The sequence below is a fragment of the Megalopta genalis genome, chromosome 3, assembly GCF_051020955.1.
Source record: "Megalopta genalis isolate 19385.01 chromosome 3, iyMegGena1_principal, whole genome shotgun sequence".
In the NCBI taxonomy this organism is placed as follows: Eukaryota; Metazoa; Arthropoda; class Insecta; order Hymenoptera; family Halictidae; genus Megalopta; species Megalopta genalis.
The window spans coordinates 22,548,359-22,562,989 of NC_135015.1; the positions used below are offsets into that span (position 1 = coordinate 22,548,359).

Genomic DNA, 14,631 nt, shown 5'->3' on the forward strand with positions numbered 1-14,631 from the left:
TATATATGTACAATACATTTTTTTAAGGATAATATATATGTATATGTATGTACGTATGCAGTACACACGTACGCACATGCCTGAACTGGTGAATGGGCAAACAAGGAATACGTAAAGATGGAGAGGAGAGGGTAAATGTGTTTCGAGATGTTTTAATACAAATTTCAATATTGTGTACTATTTATTTAGATAGTAATTGTTTTTGAAGGAAAATTTCTTTCTTCATAAAAATTCATCTAAAAGTCACACCAGAATAATTATCTCGTTATTTGTTGATATTACATAAATTATATTTTTATTGGTCGTTTCACATAATGTTAAACGCTAATAATTCAATTGTCAAACTTGTTCTCCATTAATTTGTGTATAATATATCGTAAACTGGTTTTGGGAGATAATCGCTACACAAAGCCTGTATCCTCTCTTTACGGGAAACTGGTGTGTACCTTCTCATTGGAAAAGTTTTTATTATACCATCTGTTAAAGCTCTAGTTACCGGCGTCAAATCTGCTTCTGGACCTTGCGTATATTTTTCGAGAGCCAACATTTCTTTCTGAAATAATTCTTGACCATATTCTTTACGAGTCTGTGGATCTAACTGAGTCCACATATCTCTTGCTTGTTCAAGTAATGCGCTATTATCTTTTAACCATGCATTTCCAGATACGTATTCACCGGTTTCGATAATTACCACATCTACGCCCCACCTTCTCATCTCCATTCTAAGACAGGTTCCCCAAGCATCGACTGCAGCCTGTTAAGTAAATTGTGTCTTTCAACTCGTCTAACCAAAGGATCTTATCGATGCACGAAAAGTCTCATTCAATTTAGAAAATTCATTTACCTTGACTGCACAATAAATCCCACGAACTGGGCTGGGTATACGAGCTAACAGGCTGCTAACTAATACAACACGACCTTTAGACCTTCTGACGAGTGGTAGGAAAACCTTTGAATAAAATATCATTGGTACCTTTGTGTGCTCATTTCATAGATTATGTGCTTATATATCTGCATTAAAATTACCTGAGTTAATCGAGCAAGGCCAATAAAATTGATGTCTATACTGCGTTTTAATACAGAAGGAGGTACCCATTCGCATTCACCTAAGGTCACCCAAGCTGCAGCATGTACTAACGCCCATAAACCTAATGTGTAACACGATTTTCAATGTAAAGAGAGAGAGAGAGAGAGAGAGAGAGAGTATAGAGAAAACGAATTTATATTTGTTTATTTATAGCAATTAAGTTTACACACCTGGTGCACCATCTGGTAAATTTTCATTAATGTAAAGAAAGGTTGAATGAATATCATGTTCACTAGTAACATCTAACTGTAATATATGCAACCTGCCAGATGTTTCCTGTTTCAATTTCTGCATTGTTACATCATTTTCTGCTTTGTTACAGAATCCAGCAAACACTGTAAATCCCTTAAAAATATATGTATGTGGACATAGTATAATATAAATATAAAATGATACCAATAGTGATAACATATAGTAAGTTAATCTTACCAATTCATCTAATTGTTTACTCAAAGTATATCCAACTCTCGAATCGCATCCAGTAATAAGCACAGCTTTTCCAGCAGCTGTTACCTGTACATTTTGTGTTAATAGATGGTTGCTCCATTAATAAGAAGAAATCTATGTTTCTATGATTAAAACTTAATAGCAATATTTTTGCAGATTTTTTATAATAGATTAGTAAATTGAAAACAATGTTGCGTGAGTATTAGTTTACAATTGTGTTTGGATCACTTGCATACATACATACATACATGCATGCATACATAGTCTGAGAAACGTACCTTCAAGTTATGATAAAACAATGTAGATCCTATGGATATAACCAGAAGTAAGAGAAATAGCACAAAACTGGATGTTTGCGATATACCTAATGTATTCAGTATAGTTGCTAAGATAACTGCAACTGCATGAGAAAATGCAATTGGAAGAAAACATCTTTCTGCTAATTCCCATGTTTGACTGTCATCCGGTTCTTTATTCCCACTTGGTAAAGGCATCTCTGACCGAAAGTTCTTCAATTTTTATACACATACAATCAGCTCCATTCGAATGAGATTTGCGGCTAAGCTAAGAGCCCTAACTGGGCTAACTCCGAGCTAACTTTAAACTTAAAACAGTGTCCAGTCTCATTGATCTATATTTAACCACAGTGCTGTGTCTTAAATTCTGAGATCCTAGTAAAAGTGAACATGTTACCACGATAATTATAATAATTTCATTTTAGTACTATATTTATAAAATAAAAAAAATTCTTACCAATTGATCGTTAACACATTTTGTTGTTTGGAAACAAATGCGAATGTTCAAATATTTCTGATATGTCTGAAGTCATGTCATGTTCCAATGTAAAGTGTAAAAATTACTTATAAATAAATGTAGCTAGATAAAAACAGTATTTATGTACATTGCATGAATGATTTTCATTGGGTTTAAAATGTAATATGTATACACATGGGTAGTGTATACAACTCTCTTTGGTATTTTCATAGAAAATTAAATATAGATATAATATGTTCAAAAATAATTGGTCGGTTATCCTTTCTATATTTTATAAAAATACTACATATGTACAACAAATATCGAACTATACATATATGTACATACATGCCTATGTATGATTGATGATACATAATGGATGTTATTATGTGCAATATAATTCATTTGAAATTTATTGTATTGAATTATTATCGTATTAATATCGAAGAAATAATTTTCCTGTAATCTAAACAGTTTAATAGTAATAAAATAAAAGAAAAAATAATATTACTGTTAGAGTAGGGTTGGTTATTGATTTCCGCGTAGGTGCCATGTTGGGAGGGAATACGTGAGTATACGTGAGGCTGTCTCTCAGTAGCACCGTACGCGATAGTCTACAGAGAATATAAATAGGAGGGGTAGTTGCACCATTGACCCAGTGTTGAGTTGACATACGGTCAGTTCAGTCACTCGAACGTTAATCATCTTTATAAGCTTTTCCAAATTTTTTATTCGTAATCTGTAAATTGTTAAACATCGTAGAGAATCTCAGTAAAACTCAACAATCTAACGCAATCCAAACCACTGCCCTTTCTTTGAACTGACATTCAAACCATACAACTTTATACCTAGTGCGTTCAAGTATCGTTGTAATGTTTTTCTAACGAAAATTCTACGAAGATTCTTTGTGGCCAATAACGAGTTGACATTTGCAAATATAGTGCAATTTGCAAATTGATTTGACGATACTCGCCAACGTTGATAAAAAATAATGTGCAACGATAATCGAGCCTTAGTAGCAGTCAATTCTTTTAATGAAAGTATACTTTCGATGCCAGAAATTTAATATATATCTATATCTATATCTATATATATATATCTATATATATATGTATATATATGTATATATATATATATATATATATATATATATATATAAATATATAGTTGACCTACATTTGTTTCGCCTAGAAAAACATACCGACATTCCAGTGAGTTGTTTTAAGATTTTTCTAACTTGTAATTTGAAACAGCAATGTCGGAAACAGCAGGAATATCACAGGGGCTGGGCAACCCTTACAAAATTGTTGATCATGCTAGAGAAAAGCGTAAGGGCATCACTGCGTCTTCTCTGAAAGAATTAACTAGTATTGCAAGAAGCCGTTTGTCGTTGCCCTTGGATGCAGAACTCACAATAGTTTTAGAACAAGATGGTAACGTAATAATATCACAGTTTACTTTGATTCAAATTTTCCTTGATGCCACTGTACAAACATGGATATCGTTAACACATTTTTCACTTGTTTCTTTTTCTTCTTATAGGCACAGAAGTAGATGACGAAGAATATTTTGCAACATTAGAAAGAAACACTAGTTTAATGGTTCTGCATGGAGATCAAAAATGGATAGCAGCTGGAAGTAGTAAAGCTGCTTCTCGGTATATTGTTGTAGATGATGTTGACAACATAGAAAGTGGTTTAAGAGGAGATGAGTTGAGAAGACATAGACCACCGATAGAACCATTGGTTTCATCATTGCACGGTGACCCGTCGCATATATCGTTGCTAGGTGGAAGCGATCTAGAATTACTGAGCGATATGGATCCAGACAGCTTAGCCGATATAGTACCAGACAGGTAAACGAAATCAAATTTCATAGTTGTTTAATTCATATAATTCCAAGAGGTATCGTTATTCGTTTTTAACGAATTATTTCAGAATCTTCTTGGAGCAGTTGAAAGAAGCTTCGGGCAGATTTTTGGCTGAAAAGCGGCAAGCACAAGAGTCTATGGCTCTTCTTCAGATGTATGCTAGTGGTGGGGAGATGGAGCGAGCGTAGGCCATGTGGGGGGTGGGCGCCCTCACATTGGCCAACATGTACCGAGTGCGACGTCGCATATTTTACAAAGGTCGCCAACTACAACAAACACTAATCCTTTTCTGGAATTGAGCCCGTAACACATTCATAGTGCAATATTCTATTGCGCTACCTTCTACCACCGTGTACCATTCATGAAAATTGAATGTTTGCATCAATGGAAATATTGAGATTCTTCTATTTGAAATGAGAATAGACAGAAATGCAGGAACTATAAAGTTCCTATGTCTCTGGCGGATGGCCGAAAATTATTTCTGAAGTATTTGCAAGTATCTACTAAATATGTGGACACATAAATTTATTAGCAAAAAAGGAAATCCATTGAAAGTTGATGCTTGTCCATACTATAAGTTAATATTCTAACAGTATGTATAGTTATACTTTACATTAATAGTAAATTATTTTTAGCATCTTCCTTTTTTATTTTCTGCAAATCAGTGGCACAAATATGCGTCAGTGTTACTTATTTTATAGAATGTGGCATAAGGAATTGCTTTCCTGTAACATGAGGTCTTAAATACACACGCATAGTCGCGTACAATGCAATTTAGCAGTTAAATAATCTGAATGTATCACGTAAACCAAAACTATATAGAAATATTATGTCAAAGAAAACATTCCGTCACGATGTTGTCATATCAGTATTAGCAAAAGGCCGACACGTTTGGTTTATGAACTTTTGTACGTAGATATATTACACCAAGCTTTAGTTCAACGAAGATTGATGAAATGTTTAAGACTGAATTTATAGAGAAAGAGTGCATCCCCATTACGATCACCAATTCATTATACACTAAATTTAGTGTTGTAATAGAAGAGAAAAAAGAAACAATATCAGCCTTTGATACCAAACAAAGTTATGCATTTAATAAAAAAAAAAAAAAAAAAAGAAGAAATTGCAGGAAATGGAGAAAACATGTGCGCAAAACTTGTGTTTCTGAAAAGATTAGGCATATGCAGAGTAAGCCATATAACAAGATAAAGATTATGTCGTTGTATCTGTACTTATAATAAGAATAAGAAGACAATTTCTTCGTATTCTAAAACACTAACCTACCATTTAAAATCTATAAAAACAATACTATGGATCTGACGAACGTCAAGTCCACGTTGCTTATGTTTACTCTTTACAGAAACATTCTTATTAAAATATCGTGACATTCTTTGATATATACCTCAATATCTGTATATTACGAAATAATGTCCAGATTTATTGTCATTCGGATATTTAAAATGCAACGATCCAGTATGCGAATGCGCAAGTACATTTCAAATTTGTTCTGTACGTCGTGTTTAACGATCTTTCTTTACGATACATCGGAAGAAGCAATGTTTTAATTAAATTTTAAGACGCGCTAGGAAACAATTAATATATTTAATAGAACTGCCAATGAAAGAGAACAACTAATGCTCAATATAATAATATATCCTACCCACCAAATCCTGTGAGAATAGCACGTGTATATTATTTTTCTTTTCTCTTAATTGCATGGTGTCCAATATATTTATACCGACTCATCGTATTACACTATCCTCTTTTTCTCATATTATCATTGTTACCGCTATTATTATCTTGTGTTCCTTCTTAAGTATTATGTACATTATACATATATGTATATACTTGTGAAAATTAAGTTTTAACAGAATGTAGAAAGTTGACATCCATAAGCTGATGCAAGACGCTTGAAGTATCTTTTGTTCGAATGCAGGCACTACGCAACTGACAGACCGCTTCTTGAAGAATCAATTCACTTTTTAACAGTTGTCGATTAACGCATGACAAGTCTTGCGTGGCGGCGTCGATTGTACCCTCGATCATTTGCACAAGATCTTTGTCCAATGTTTTGTTGCATTCGTCTGTTTCATTACAAGATTTATTAATTAAAATATCAAGTACCGCGCATTTCTTTGGAAAATTCAATGTTATAGACTATCCGTGTAATATGAATATAAAGTAATTCAAATGCAAAATGCTTGTAAGCGATTGATGTTGATAGAGTGACAAAAATCAGCCCGAAAAGAAGATTAAATTAAATTACGTTGCAATACATTCTTTCGCATCAGAATTATTAGATGATATATTAGAATAGTTCTGCATATTGTATTACTACAGTATTAATAAAATGATATTAACGAACTTTAATATAACGAGAGAAGTTGCTTACTTACATAATTTCTTGTGTAGCAAACTGTTATATCTGATGGAATATTTTTTTGATTTTGGTATTTTGATGTCAGTGTAAGGCATACACGCTATAGCATCTACTGCTCCGCTAATGCTGCTTAAACTTGTTCCATCTGGTCGGAGTAATTATGTGTTAGGGTAAAGTTATTTTTAGAAAAAAGTACATTACGAAAAGAATAATCTTACCATCGTCGGATTCAGGTGCTTCACCAGAAATTATAGTGCCACAATAATTAGGATTTCGCGTAGAAGAAAATTCCATACCCTACATACAGCATTACGATTATTCCATGATTTTCTTTGTATACTTATATTTTTGATTAACATAATTTGTAAAGTAATATAAAAGTATCATACAGTGGCAACATTTGCACTATCATCATCGGATTCTGGAGCTTCTCCAGAGACAACGACAGCCTTCATATCCATGTTGTATAATAGTTCCAAAGACGAAACTTGGAAATATTCGTATATCTTCTCAACAAAGAATTATAAATTGGAATTTAGAAGTCTTCTATGCTGAAAGAATCAATTGCAAATTAACAAGGCAAAAAATTACTTTGCATTTTATTATATTTATATGGTTCCTTGAGCAATGTATAACAAAATGAAGATGATTTTTTTTTTTACGTAAGTAATTAATAAAGACATTGCGATGCAGAAATTATTCACAATAAAGATTAACTTAACCTGTACTATTCTCTATTGAAATTCAATGATTCGTGGAAGAAAAGACTAAGGTTTCCATATTATATTGCATATATTTCTATTCTTAAATACCGAAATTATTTTCGAAGACCAATCTCGATGTTAACTTCCTTCGTATACAAATTGTACATTTACAAACAATTGTATATACAATACACTTAGTATTTCTAACCGCGATTCCCTATCGCGTAAGTCAACTGATTGCTACAAAACTTGATTCGATAAGAGTCCAAAGCCAACACAATTCGTCTACTTACTTAGAAGTATCATCGTTGTTAAGGAGATTATGTAGTTAATATTTTCTCAAGATTCCATAATGAGTACAATAAGTAAATAATATGTAGTTTTTTTGTTTATAGGCATTTTAATCAAATACATTTGTATATACACGCGCGCGCGCGCGCGCGCACAGTAATAAACTTAGAAAATATTGATTAACTAAAAGAAATCCGGAAAATTATGTAACATAGTAGAAATAGTAACTATGTAATATGTATAGAAAATTTTTGCTGCTCAAATTATATACACCAAGCTTTTATCATTTTCTGAATCTCCGTGCTTTGTATTTTCCCCTGTATGAACATGAAATCTCAACCACGTAATATGTCCAATTCTTCGGGAGTAACATGCATTCTTAATTCTTTTTCGCGTATCACATCTTGAATTTGCGTAAGTAGTTGAGGTGCAATTTCAGCTGCATCAATATATATGCTTCTAACCCAGGGGCATTGCGCTACACTTTTATGATACACTTCTTCTCCCTTTTTTTCACATAAATTACATTCTCTGAGAAGGAGCATGTACAATCTCCATAACAAGGGGCAACACCTGGTTGTTTGTTCTCTGTAAATATGAACACTTATTTCCTATTATTATCTAATATCTATACATAAAGTGCAAAAAATGAAGAGAAATTTATTGAAAACATACGATGCAAGAATTTGATGAAAATTAAATAACTTATTTACTGCTGCATTCATACCGACAGAGTCTTCACGTGTTCTTAAGAAATGAATACGTTTACGAATAGCTAAACACATAGCAAATGCTTTCCACAACGACAGTTTCGTGCTCTGGCTATTAAACTTCCAAATTGGCGAGTTACTCTGTTGGATAAAAACAAAATTCGTTGAGAAATAAAATGTTGGACATCGAAGGATACTTTTTGTTTAGAATGTAGTAGTCTTTACCTCGATACATGCCAACATCGAAAGAGCAGAGAAGTTGTTTGGATATATGTTTAACATTTCATTTAATATACTTTTCAAAATGTTTACTTCTCGAAATCGTCTGTAATGCAATTGCAAGATTGCAATTTGACTTTCGTATAATATTTCCTGAAACACAAATGTAGCATATGCAATATATTTAATGTATATAGAGTAGTCTGATGAGTGAACCGCATTACTACCTGCATACAACGACAGTTTTTGAAGTGATTTATGAAATCTGCAAACAGATTTGTTACTTTACTAATATCAAAGTCCTCTGTGTACAACAAGTACGCGTAACATACGATCGCGTCGGATTTCAGATTTGGTAGAAAGTACGTGTCGGTTTCATCGTCTGCAGAAATTTCTTGTAAAAAACTTTTCACATATTTTTCTAAATATATTTTGGCGCGTTGCAATTGATTTCCATCGGCCTCGATAACCATTTGTTTAACAACATTCAATATTCGAATTTTATGCGTATCTTTGTACGTATTAGTGTCAAGTAAAATTTCAATGAATGTTCGATATAAACTGAAGAGTGCCGTTTTCTCGTCGGAATCAGATATTGCCGACGGGCAGGAGTATTGAGACTTAATCGCCGTTTCCAAAATATTTACACAATTATCAAATCTTCCCATTTCTTTTTCTATTAATGCATATTCTTTGTAAAAATGTAAGTTGTTCCTATTCTCCTCTTTCTTCAAGAATTCTTTTAACGTTGTTTTCAATTTCTTCCATCTATAGAATAAAACAAAAACATGTAATATGTATATTTCTACTATGTGTGAAGTTGTTATATTAAATGGATAAGTGAAAGGAATTGTACTTGTTGTCATATTTTATAGAGTCATCTTTGCGAAGAAAAATGAGCAATCTCTCAAATCGTAACCACCAAATATATATGCTTGTACGTTGCAAAGGCGGTAAATTTTCGGCTATCGTAGAAAACGTGTCTCGTATAAAATCCAGATAAGATTCCTGTGCCGGATGAAACTTGAGATATTGAGGACCCGATGTTAATCCTCCTTCTAGTATACCATTCAATAATTCTCTTCTTTCGTTATTCCCAGTCATTTCACCGGCTACAGGATAAGCAAATGGAAGTAGTACTTCCGAAGTCTCTGTGCTCCATTCAAATTTGTTTAAGCACAACATCTGTAATGCAACAAAACATATACATATATAGATAGCATGATTCTTTCTACAGTACCGAAAGCAAGATATCTATCTATACTTTTACCTGTAACATGTAATCTCGAGTAGGTAGAAGTGGCACTTTAAGTAGAAGTAGCATGTGTACCGACATTTGGAAATTCAAATTTCGCGATAATATAGGATGTACAAAATCGGCAACATCGTCGGGCAAGACGAATCTTCGAGAATCTCCAGTTAATTCCAATTCGTCCCTGCTGACACTGATCCAGTGACAATTTTCTCTTAACGATTCTGTTCTTTGCCACAGTTGATTGAGTGGTAATCTCGACATTAATATTACCTCTTCCATTCCAACTGTACAAATCGCAAATCGCAAATCAGTAGTAAGATTGAACAGAAAAGGAGTGATGTTAATATTTTTTAATGATCCATACTTAATTTCTTTTCATCTATTGTTTTTTGAAAGGATAGACTGTCCTTTCCTAAACTGAGATTCAAACTGAGATTCAAACGTATCGTTTCCCACATTTGTTCCCAAAGTCCGGTGTGTCTCAGAAACATTAGGCACCAACACAACATCTCTGTTGGTATAAAACAAAGTTTAAATAATATTATCTAACCGAATGCCTTGCAAGAATCTAAGTAAACCATAGGTTTTTGCATAACTTACCTAATAATCCTTCGTCGTATACTCGAGGATTCATTCTAGCTTTTTGTTTCAAAACACAAAAACATTTTGAATATAAATCCAATACTTTTGGTACAGTGCATATCGCTATGGAAGCTTGTGTAGCCATGATTAATCCTTGCCATAAAATTATGTTTCCCGAATCCTTGTTTACTAATGTTTCGAGCTGTTTTGAAAATTCATCGGCTGGTAATAACTCTTCCATTAAAGATAATTTCAACTTTAGCAACCGAGTGGAGTCTATATTTTTTTCTAAAGCCTTCTCGACAATAGATAATTTTTTCATTGTTGCTGCTCTACGAACATCCTTTGTTGTTTGATACTTTTGAAAGTACTCCAACGTGTCCTGTCGCATCGTACACGTTACTCGTATAAAAGACATTAACAATACCGAGAAAATAATAAGAGCCACGTACCTGAAATTGAATGTATTCGATCCATAGTTTAACATTGCTTGGATCATCTGTCAACATTTCATTATATTCTTTAGTTTTAGTCTTTTGTAATTCTACAGAGATACCATTCGACAAGAAAGGATATTCTATTTCTTTAAACGAATCGTGCACGGATTCCTTTGTAATGTTATTACTTTTTCGTTTCTTATGTTTATCTATAAGATCTATGTTATTCGCATAGTATCTTTCGTAAGAATCCTTTTTTCGATGCTCATAGGATATAAAACCTATGGAATTTCTCCGAGTATTGTAATACGGTCTAGCTCTAGAACAAAGCGTCTCTACCGTACTATTTCCCTTATCTCGACGTTTATCTTCAAAATATACATTTTCCACTTCTTGCTTGTAATACGTTTTCTCTGTTGTTCCATACTTTTTTCTTTCTTTCTTTTTCTTTTTAATATGTTTGCGATGTTTTCTTCCTCTATACACAGACCTCTCTTTACTCGACGATATAACATTGTGGAACGTCTGTTTTTCATCGGAGGAAAACACTCTGCTTCTATCTTCATTCGAAGACTCTGAAGAGAAATCTATAAAATTGTAAGATGAAATCTGATCCAAACAACTACCATTTTGTAACCAACTGCTCGATACATCGCCTACAATTACAAAACAGTTACATTATATGAAAATCATATTATAAGTTTGAAGTAGAATGTGAATCTTCATGCGTTTATAACATGTACGAAACTAACAAATGCAAGAAAGCATTTGCATGCAACAAGATGCGGGGAATTGGATAAAAATTCGTCGTTTAATTATAAACAATAACGCGCGCGATACGATGTAAACAGGTTTTACTAACCTTGTAAAAGATTTTCTGGTTTACTCGATGTTATAGCTTCGTTTGTCTCAATGGAATAAGCAGGAAATAAGGACATGACTTTGGCAATGTACACTATCAATAGTTGTGTAGAAGTCGCATGGAAATGATATTCCTAGCAAGGAAACGGGCGACGAAAACGCATGTGTTATACATGAATCGATTTGTTTTACAACATTTATCGCTTGCGTTTGTGGCAAGCGTTTTCTGCGATTAAAATCTTCATACGGTTGTCAATATTTCCAATATGGAAGTCATTTTTGGTTATATTACATATGTACGTATGTATGTATATTGAACTACGATAGTAGTTACATTACCAACTACAGATATACTTGTTACATTAGGTTAAACAAACTATATTAATATTAGCGGGCATAGACTATATCGATAACTTACCTTATGTAATTATACTTAACGCTACCGTAGTTTGGGTTTTCTTACACGATATCGATGCAGCAGATTCTCCCGAACAGTTCCATGTACTTGATTTAATTTCTAATGCCTTAATTTTGCCATAATTAACGGTTTTTTGGTTATCCTGCAGTACACGCTGCATGTAGCGCCTCTGTCGAGGAAAAGATGAAGCTCCGTTCCGATATCCGTACAGCGCCAATCGATGAAGTGACAAAAGGCTCAAACTGCTAGCCAAATTATCGATATTGCGGCGGGGAGGGGGTGTCGCCGAGAGGGGGGGGGCGCCAAAGGGGGGGGTGCCGCGCGAGGGTCGTGGGGTGGGGAGAAACGCGCGCAAAATGCACTCCTTGATTCTTCTATATCACAGTTCGTTATTCTTTTGTTTATATTTATGGGTCTTATTTCTATGTAAATTTATTGAAAATAAAATAAATATTCTCAATTGTCATAACATTGATTTACTATTTCTTCTTACCTATATCATTATCCGATGTGAATATGAAATTATCCATTGTTGAAGGAAAATAAAATAAGTAAACTAAAATAGTAACAATTGTGAAGCCACCGGTGGCCACTAACCCGCCACCTGTCTATGGAAATTGGAATTGTACCACTTTCATAATCAATGGTTACGCAATTTCTTTTACCGGCCTCATGTTTCTTGTGTCAAGTTCATAATTCTCTACATTCGTTTGAAATAACCGTTATCGATGCGAAACGTTGAACGTTAAACGTATCGGGGGATTCGAGTATGCGAGTTTGCAAAATGAATTCGAGGTGTCGATCTGTACAGGAGAACTATATTTACTCGACAGACGGTGTTTGCCCCCCATCTAGCGGGAAAACGCTGAAACCGGTAGCCAAAATTTATCGCCGATAATTTGGCTAACAGTTTGAGCCTTTTGTCACTGCATCGATTGGCGCTGTACGGATATCGGAACGGAGCTTCATCTTTTCTTCGACAGAGGCGCTACATGCAGCGTGTACTGCAGGATAGCCAAAAAACAATAATTATGGCGATTCATTAATAATAACGATATAATATAGCAAAGACGTTAAAAAAAGCAGGTAAAGAGAACGTAATTCTAAAGAGTTATCCTATTTACAGGTATACTTGTTATATTAGGTCGAACAGACAGTACAGAAGGACTTCCGACTATCGATACATAAATATTATTGTTTAATTTTTGTACCGAAATCTATGATGAGAGACGTAATAAAACTATGAATTTAAAGTAAACCATGGACGGTGGGTAAAGTATCGTTAAGCAGAAAACAGTAAATTGGTTGATTTCTAGAATGCTAATTTCAGGTTCTAGCTTCTATAATTACAGGACTTGCCATAGCGGAGACTTTTTTTGTAAAGATTACGGAATTTTCGCGTTGGACGAACCAAGAAGAAGTTTAGATGAATAAAAATGCAGACAGTTTAGGAAATGCATTAGCCAGGTATGTTGCAATGATTAATATTAAGATGAGTTTAATCGAATAGATGAATGGTGAAGGTTGTTTTCTATTACAGATTGGTGAAATGAAGATAGTTTTGATGAACTATTCCTAAAGAAGAATAAGTATGCGTATGATAAATGTTTGTGAATATAAATGTGATTTGAAAGGTATGGTATGATTACAGTTTTCTGAATTCCGCAGTGGACTCTCGGCAATTAGATGCTGTGAAGTGGATGATGCGAAGGAAGATTTATGGTTGAAAGTTGAAAGATGGGAAGAAAGTAGGGAAGACTTTGCATAAATAAGAAAAAGAAAAAGAAAAAGATGTATCGGGGAGACTGGTAGGGAAGAAGACAGTGGAGCTAGTTTCTGTAAGAATAAATATGGAGCGTTTGTTTTGAAAGCGGTGCAAGTCCAGTTTGTTTGGTTTGGATAAAATTGAATGTTGGCAGATGTTGTTCCATCGGGAAGGAAGAAACACGTGGAGTTTTTGCGAGCAGTTATGACACGGACGTGACCAGTGTTGGCGTCCAGATTGTCTGGACGTCGTCCCCAATAGTCGGACATATGATATGTCGAAGAATCCAAGAATCCAAGAACTGCTTCTATGGTGGTAAAAGGTGTTTGAAAAATGGTGTACAGTATTTAGTTGATTAAAATGTATGATTTGTTTAATAAATAAATGTATTTTTTTTGGAAGAAAGACAAGGAAAGATTTTGATTACTTTTCGGTTGACTTAATAAATTTGTATTGCTAGGACTTTTCGGTTGACTTAATAAATTTGTATTGCTAGGTTATAATGGGTTACTTTGAATTGAAAATTCCTAGTTTGACTATATCTCCGATTCTAGATACGTGTTTGTATAAATTGTAAGAGGATATAATTGATGTATTTGATATGATGCACACACATTTGATTATTATATAGTTTAATAGCTAATTAGTATTATCATTAATACCTCCTCCCAAACGTCATCTCAAGCCGCGCAATGACAAGATTTAAGGGAGGGGGGGGGGGGGGGGGTGTCACAAGGCGCGGGGGAGGGGGGGTTGCCGAGCGAGGGGGAGGGGGGGGGGGTCGCCGCGCATGCGGCGTTGTGGGGGGGGTTTCACGCGAAAAACGCGCGCTGGGGGGGCGCCGCAAGGGGC

At 34.2% G+C, this 14,631-nt stretch overlaps 4 protein-coding genes and 1 long non-coding RNA gene across 17 annotated transcripts; 2 read left to right on the forward strand and 3 right to left on the reverse strand.

Annotated features, from left to right (window-relative positions):
* Positions 1-42: 42 nt before the first annotated feature.
* Positions 43-6,532, forward strand: LOC117218968 (DNA fragmentation factor subunit alpha). Of its 3 annotated transcripts, none has more exons than XM_076520349.1 (4): positions 43-131; positions 3,541-3,720; positions 3,830-4,142; positions 4,225-6,532. In XM_076520349.1, exons 2-4 carry the CDS (start codon positions 3,543-3,545, stop codon positions 4,343-4,345), a joined length of 612 nt encoding a protein of 203 aa, XP_076376464.1. In that variant the 5' UTR covers positions 43-131; positions 3,541-3,542; the 3' UTR covers positions 4,346-6,532. The 3 variants fall into 3 exon arrangements, with proteins under 3 accessions (XP_076376464.1, XP_033323636.1, XP_033323634.1); XM_033467745.2 differs by lacking the exon at positions 43-131 and adding an exon at positions 2,849-2,963; XM_033467743.2 differs by lacking the exon at positions 43-131 and adding an exon at positions 3,009-3,138.
* On the reverse strand, positions 163-2,028 carry LOC117218966 (D-beta-hydroxybutyrate dehydrogenase, mitochondrial). The gene is made up of 6 exons (XM_033467740.2): positions 1,813-2,028; positions 1,517-1,600; positions 1,258-1,432; positions 1,027-1,148; positions 845-949; positions 163-754 (listed from the first exon to the last, which is right to left on the reverse strand). Exons 1-6 carry the CDS (start codon positions 2,026-2,028, stop codon positions 356-358), a joined length of 1,101 nt encoding a protein of 366 aa, XP_033323631.2. The 3' UTR covers positions 163-355.
* LOC143259177 (uncharacterized) lies at positions 5,741-7,670 on the reverse strand. 4 transcript variants are annotated; one of them, XM_076520351.1, is made up of 5 exons: positions 7,535-7,670; positions 6,927-7,088; positions 6,756-6,834; positions 6,554-6,682; positions 5,741-6,241 (listed from the first exon to the last, which is right to left on the reverse strand). In XM_076520351.1, the coding sequence occupies exons 2-5, from the start codon at positions 6,996-6,998 to the stop codon at positions 6,015-6,017; spliced, it is 507 nt and encodes a 168-aa protein (XP_076376466.1). In that variant the 5' UTR covers positions 6,999-7,088; positions 7,535-7,670; the 3' UTR covers positions 5,741-6,014. The 4 variants fall into 4 exon arrangements, with proteins under 4 accessions (XP_076376466.1, XP_076376465.1, XP_076376468.1 ...); XM_076520350.1 differs by lacking the exon at positions 7,535-7,670 and adding an exon at positions 7,350-7,507; XM_076520353.1 differs by lacking the exon at positions 7,535-7,670 and adding an exon at positions 7,350-7,487 and having other exon boundaries at positions 6,927-7,083.
* Positions 7,612-12,172, reverse strand: LOC117218934 (nuclear exosome regulator NRDE2). 3 transcript variants are annotated; one of them, XM_033467682.2, is made up of 11 exons: positions 12,015-12,170; positions 11,598-11,938; positions 10,751-11,391; positions 10,317-10,680; positions 10,081-10,227; positions 9,732-10,000; positions 9,318-9,646; positions 8,689-9,229; positions 8,468-8,614; positions 8,208-8,383; positions 7,612-8,135 (listed from the first exon to the last, which is right to left on the reverse strand). In XM_033467682.2, the coding sequence occupies exons 2-11, from the start codon at positions 11,671-11,673 to the stop codon at positions 7,868-7,870; spliced, it is 2,958 nt and encodes a 985-aa protein (XP_033323573.2). In that variant the 5' UTR covers positions 11,674-11,938; positions 12,015-12,170; the 3' UTR covers positions 7,612-7,867. The 3 variants fall into 3 exon arrangements, with proteins under 3 accessions (XP_033323573.2, XP_033323574.2, XP_033323575.2); XM_033467683.2 differs by having other exon boundaries at positions 7,612-8,120; positions 11,598-12,168; XM_033467684.2 differs by having other exon boundaries at positions 7,811-8,120; positions 8,260-8,383; positions 11,598-12,172.
* Positions 12,173-12,692: 520 nt separating this feature from the next.
* LOC143259178 (uncharacterized) lies at positions 12,693-14,194 on the forward strand. 6 transcript variants are annotated; one of them, XR_013032999.1, is made up of 4 exons: positions 12,693-13,100; positions 13,159-13,481; positions 13,555-13,603; positions 13,683-14,194. It is a non-coding gene; the product is annotated as an uncharacterized LOC143259178 (long non-coding RNA). The 6 variants fall into 6 exon arrangements; XR_013033001.1 differs by having other exon boundaries at positions 12,721-13,285; positions 13,345-13,481; XR_013033000.1 differs by having other exon boundaries at positions 12,723-13,281; positions 13,345-13,481.
* The last annotated feature ends 437 nt before the right edge of the window (positions 14,195-14,631 follow it).

Coding starts and splice junctions, on each gene's coding strand:
- LOC117218966 (XM_033467740.2), bottom strand. CDS start 2,028: ATGCCTTTACCAAGTGGGAATAAAGAACCGGATGACAGTCAAACATGG. Junction 1,149..1,257: donor TTTACCAGATGGTGCACCAG/GTGTGTAAACTT, acceptor GTTACACATTAG/GTTTATGGGCGTTAGTACAT. Junction 755..844: donor GGATTTATTGTGCAGTCAAG/GTAAATGAATTT, acceptor TTTACTTAACAG/GCTGCAGTCGATGCTTGGGG.
- LOC117218968 (XM_076520349.1), top strand. CDS start 3,543: ATGTCGGAAACAGCAGGAATATCACAGGGGCTGGGCAACCCTTACAAA. Junction 3,721..3,829: donor AATAGTTTTAGAACAAGATG/GTAACGTAATAA, acceptor TTCTTCTTATAG/GCACAGAAGTAGATGACGAA. Junction 4,143..4,224: donor GCCGATATAGTACCAGACAG/GTAAACGAAATC, acceptor GAATTATTTCAG/AATCTTCTTGGAGCAGTTGA.
- LOC143259177 (XM_076520351.1), bottom strand. CDS start 6,998: ATGGATATGAAGGCTGTCGTTGTCTCTGGAGAAGCTCCAGAATCCGAT. Junction 6,835..6,926: donor ATAGTGCAAATGTTGCCACT/GTATGATACTTT, acceptor TGCTGTATGTAG/GGTATGGAATTTTCTTCTAC. Junction 6,683..6,755: donor AGCACCTGAATCCGACGATG/GTAAGATTATTC, acceptor TACTCCGACCAG/ATGGAACAAGTTTAAGCAGC.
- LOC117218934 (XM_033467682.2), bottom strand. CDS start 11,673: ATGTCCTTATTTCCTGCTTATTCCATTGAGACAAACGAAGCTATAACA. Junction 8,384..8,467: donor CGATGTTGGCATGTATCGAG/GTAAAGACTACT, acceptor TTTATCCAACAG/AGTAACTCGCCAATTTGGAA. Junction 8,136..8,207: donor TTTCATCAAATTCTTGCATC/GTATGTTTTCAA, acceptor ATAGGAAATAAG/TGTTCATATTTACAGAGAAC.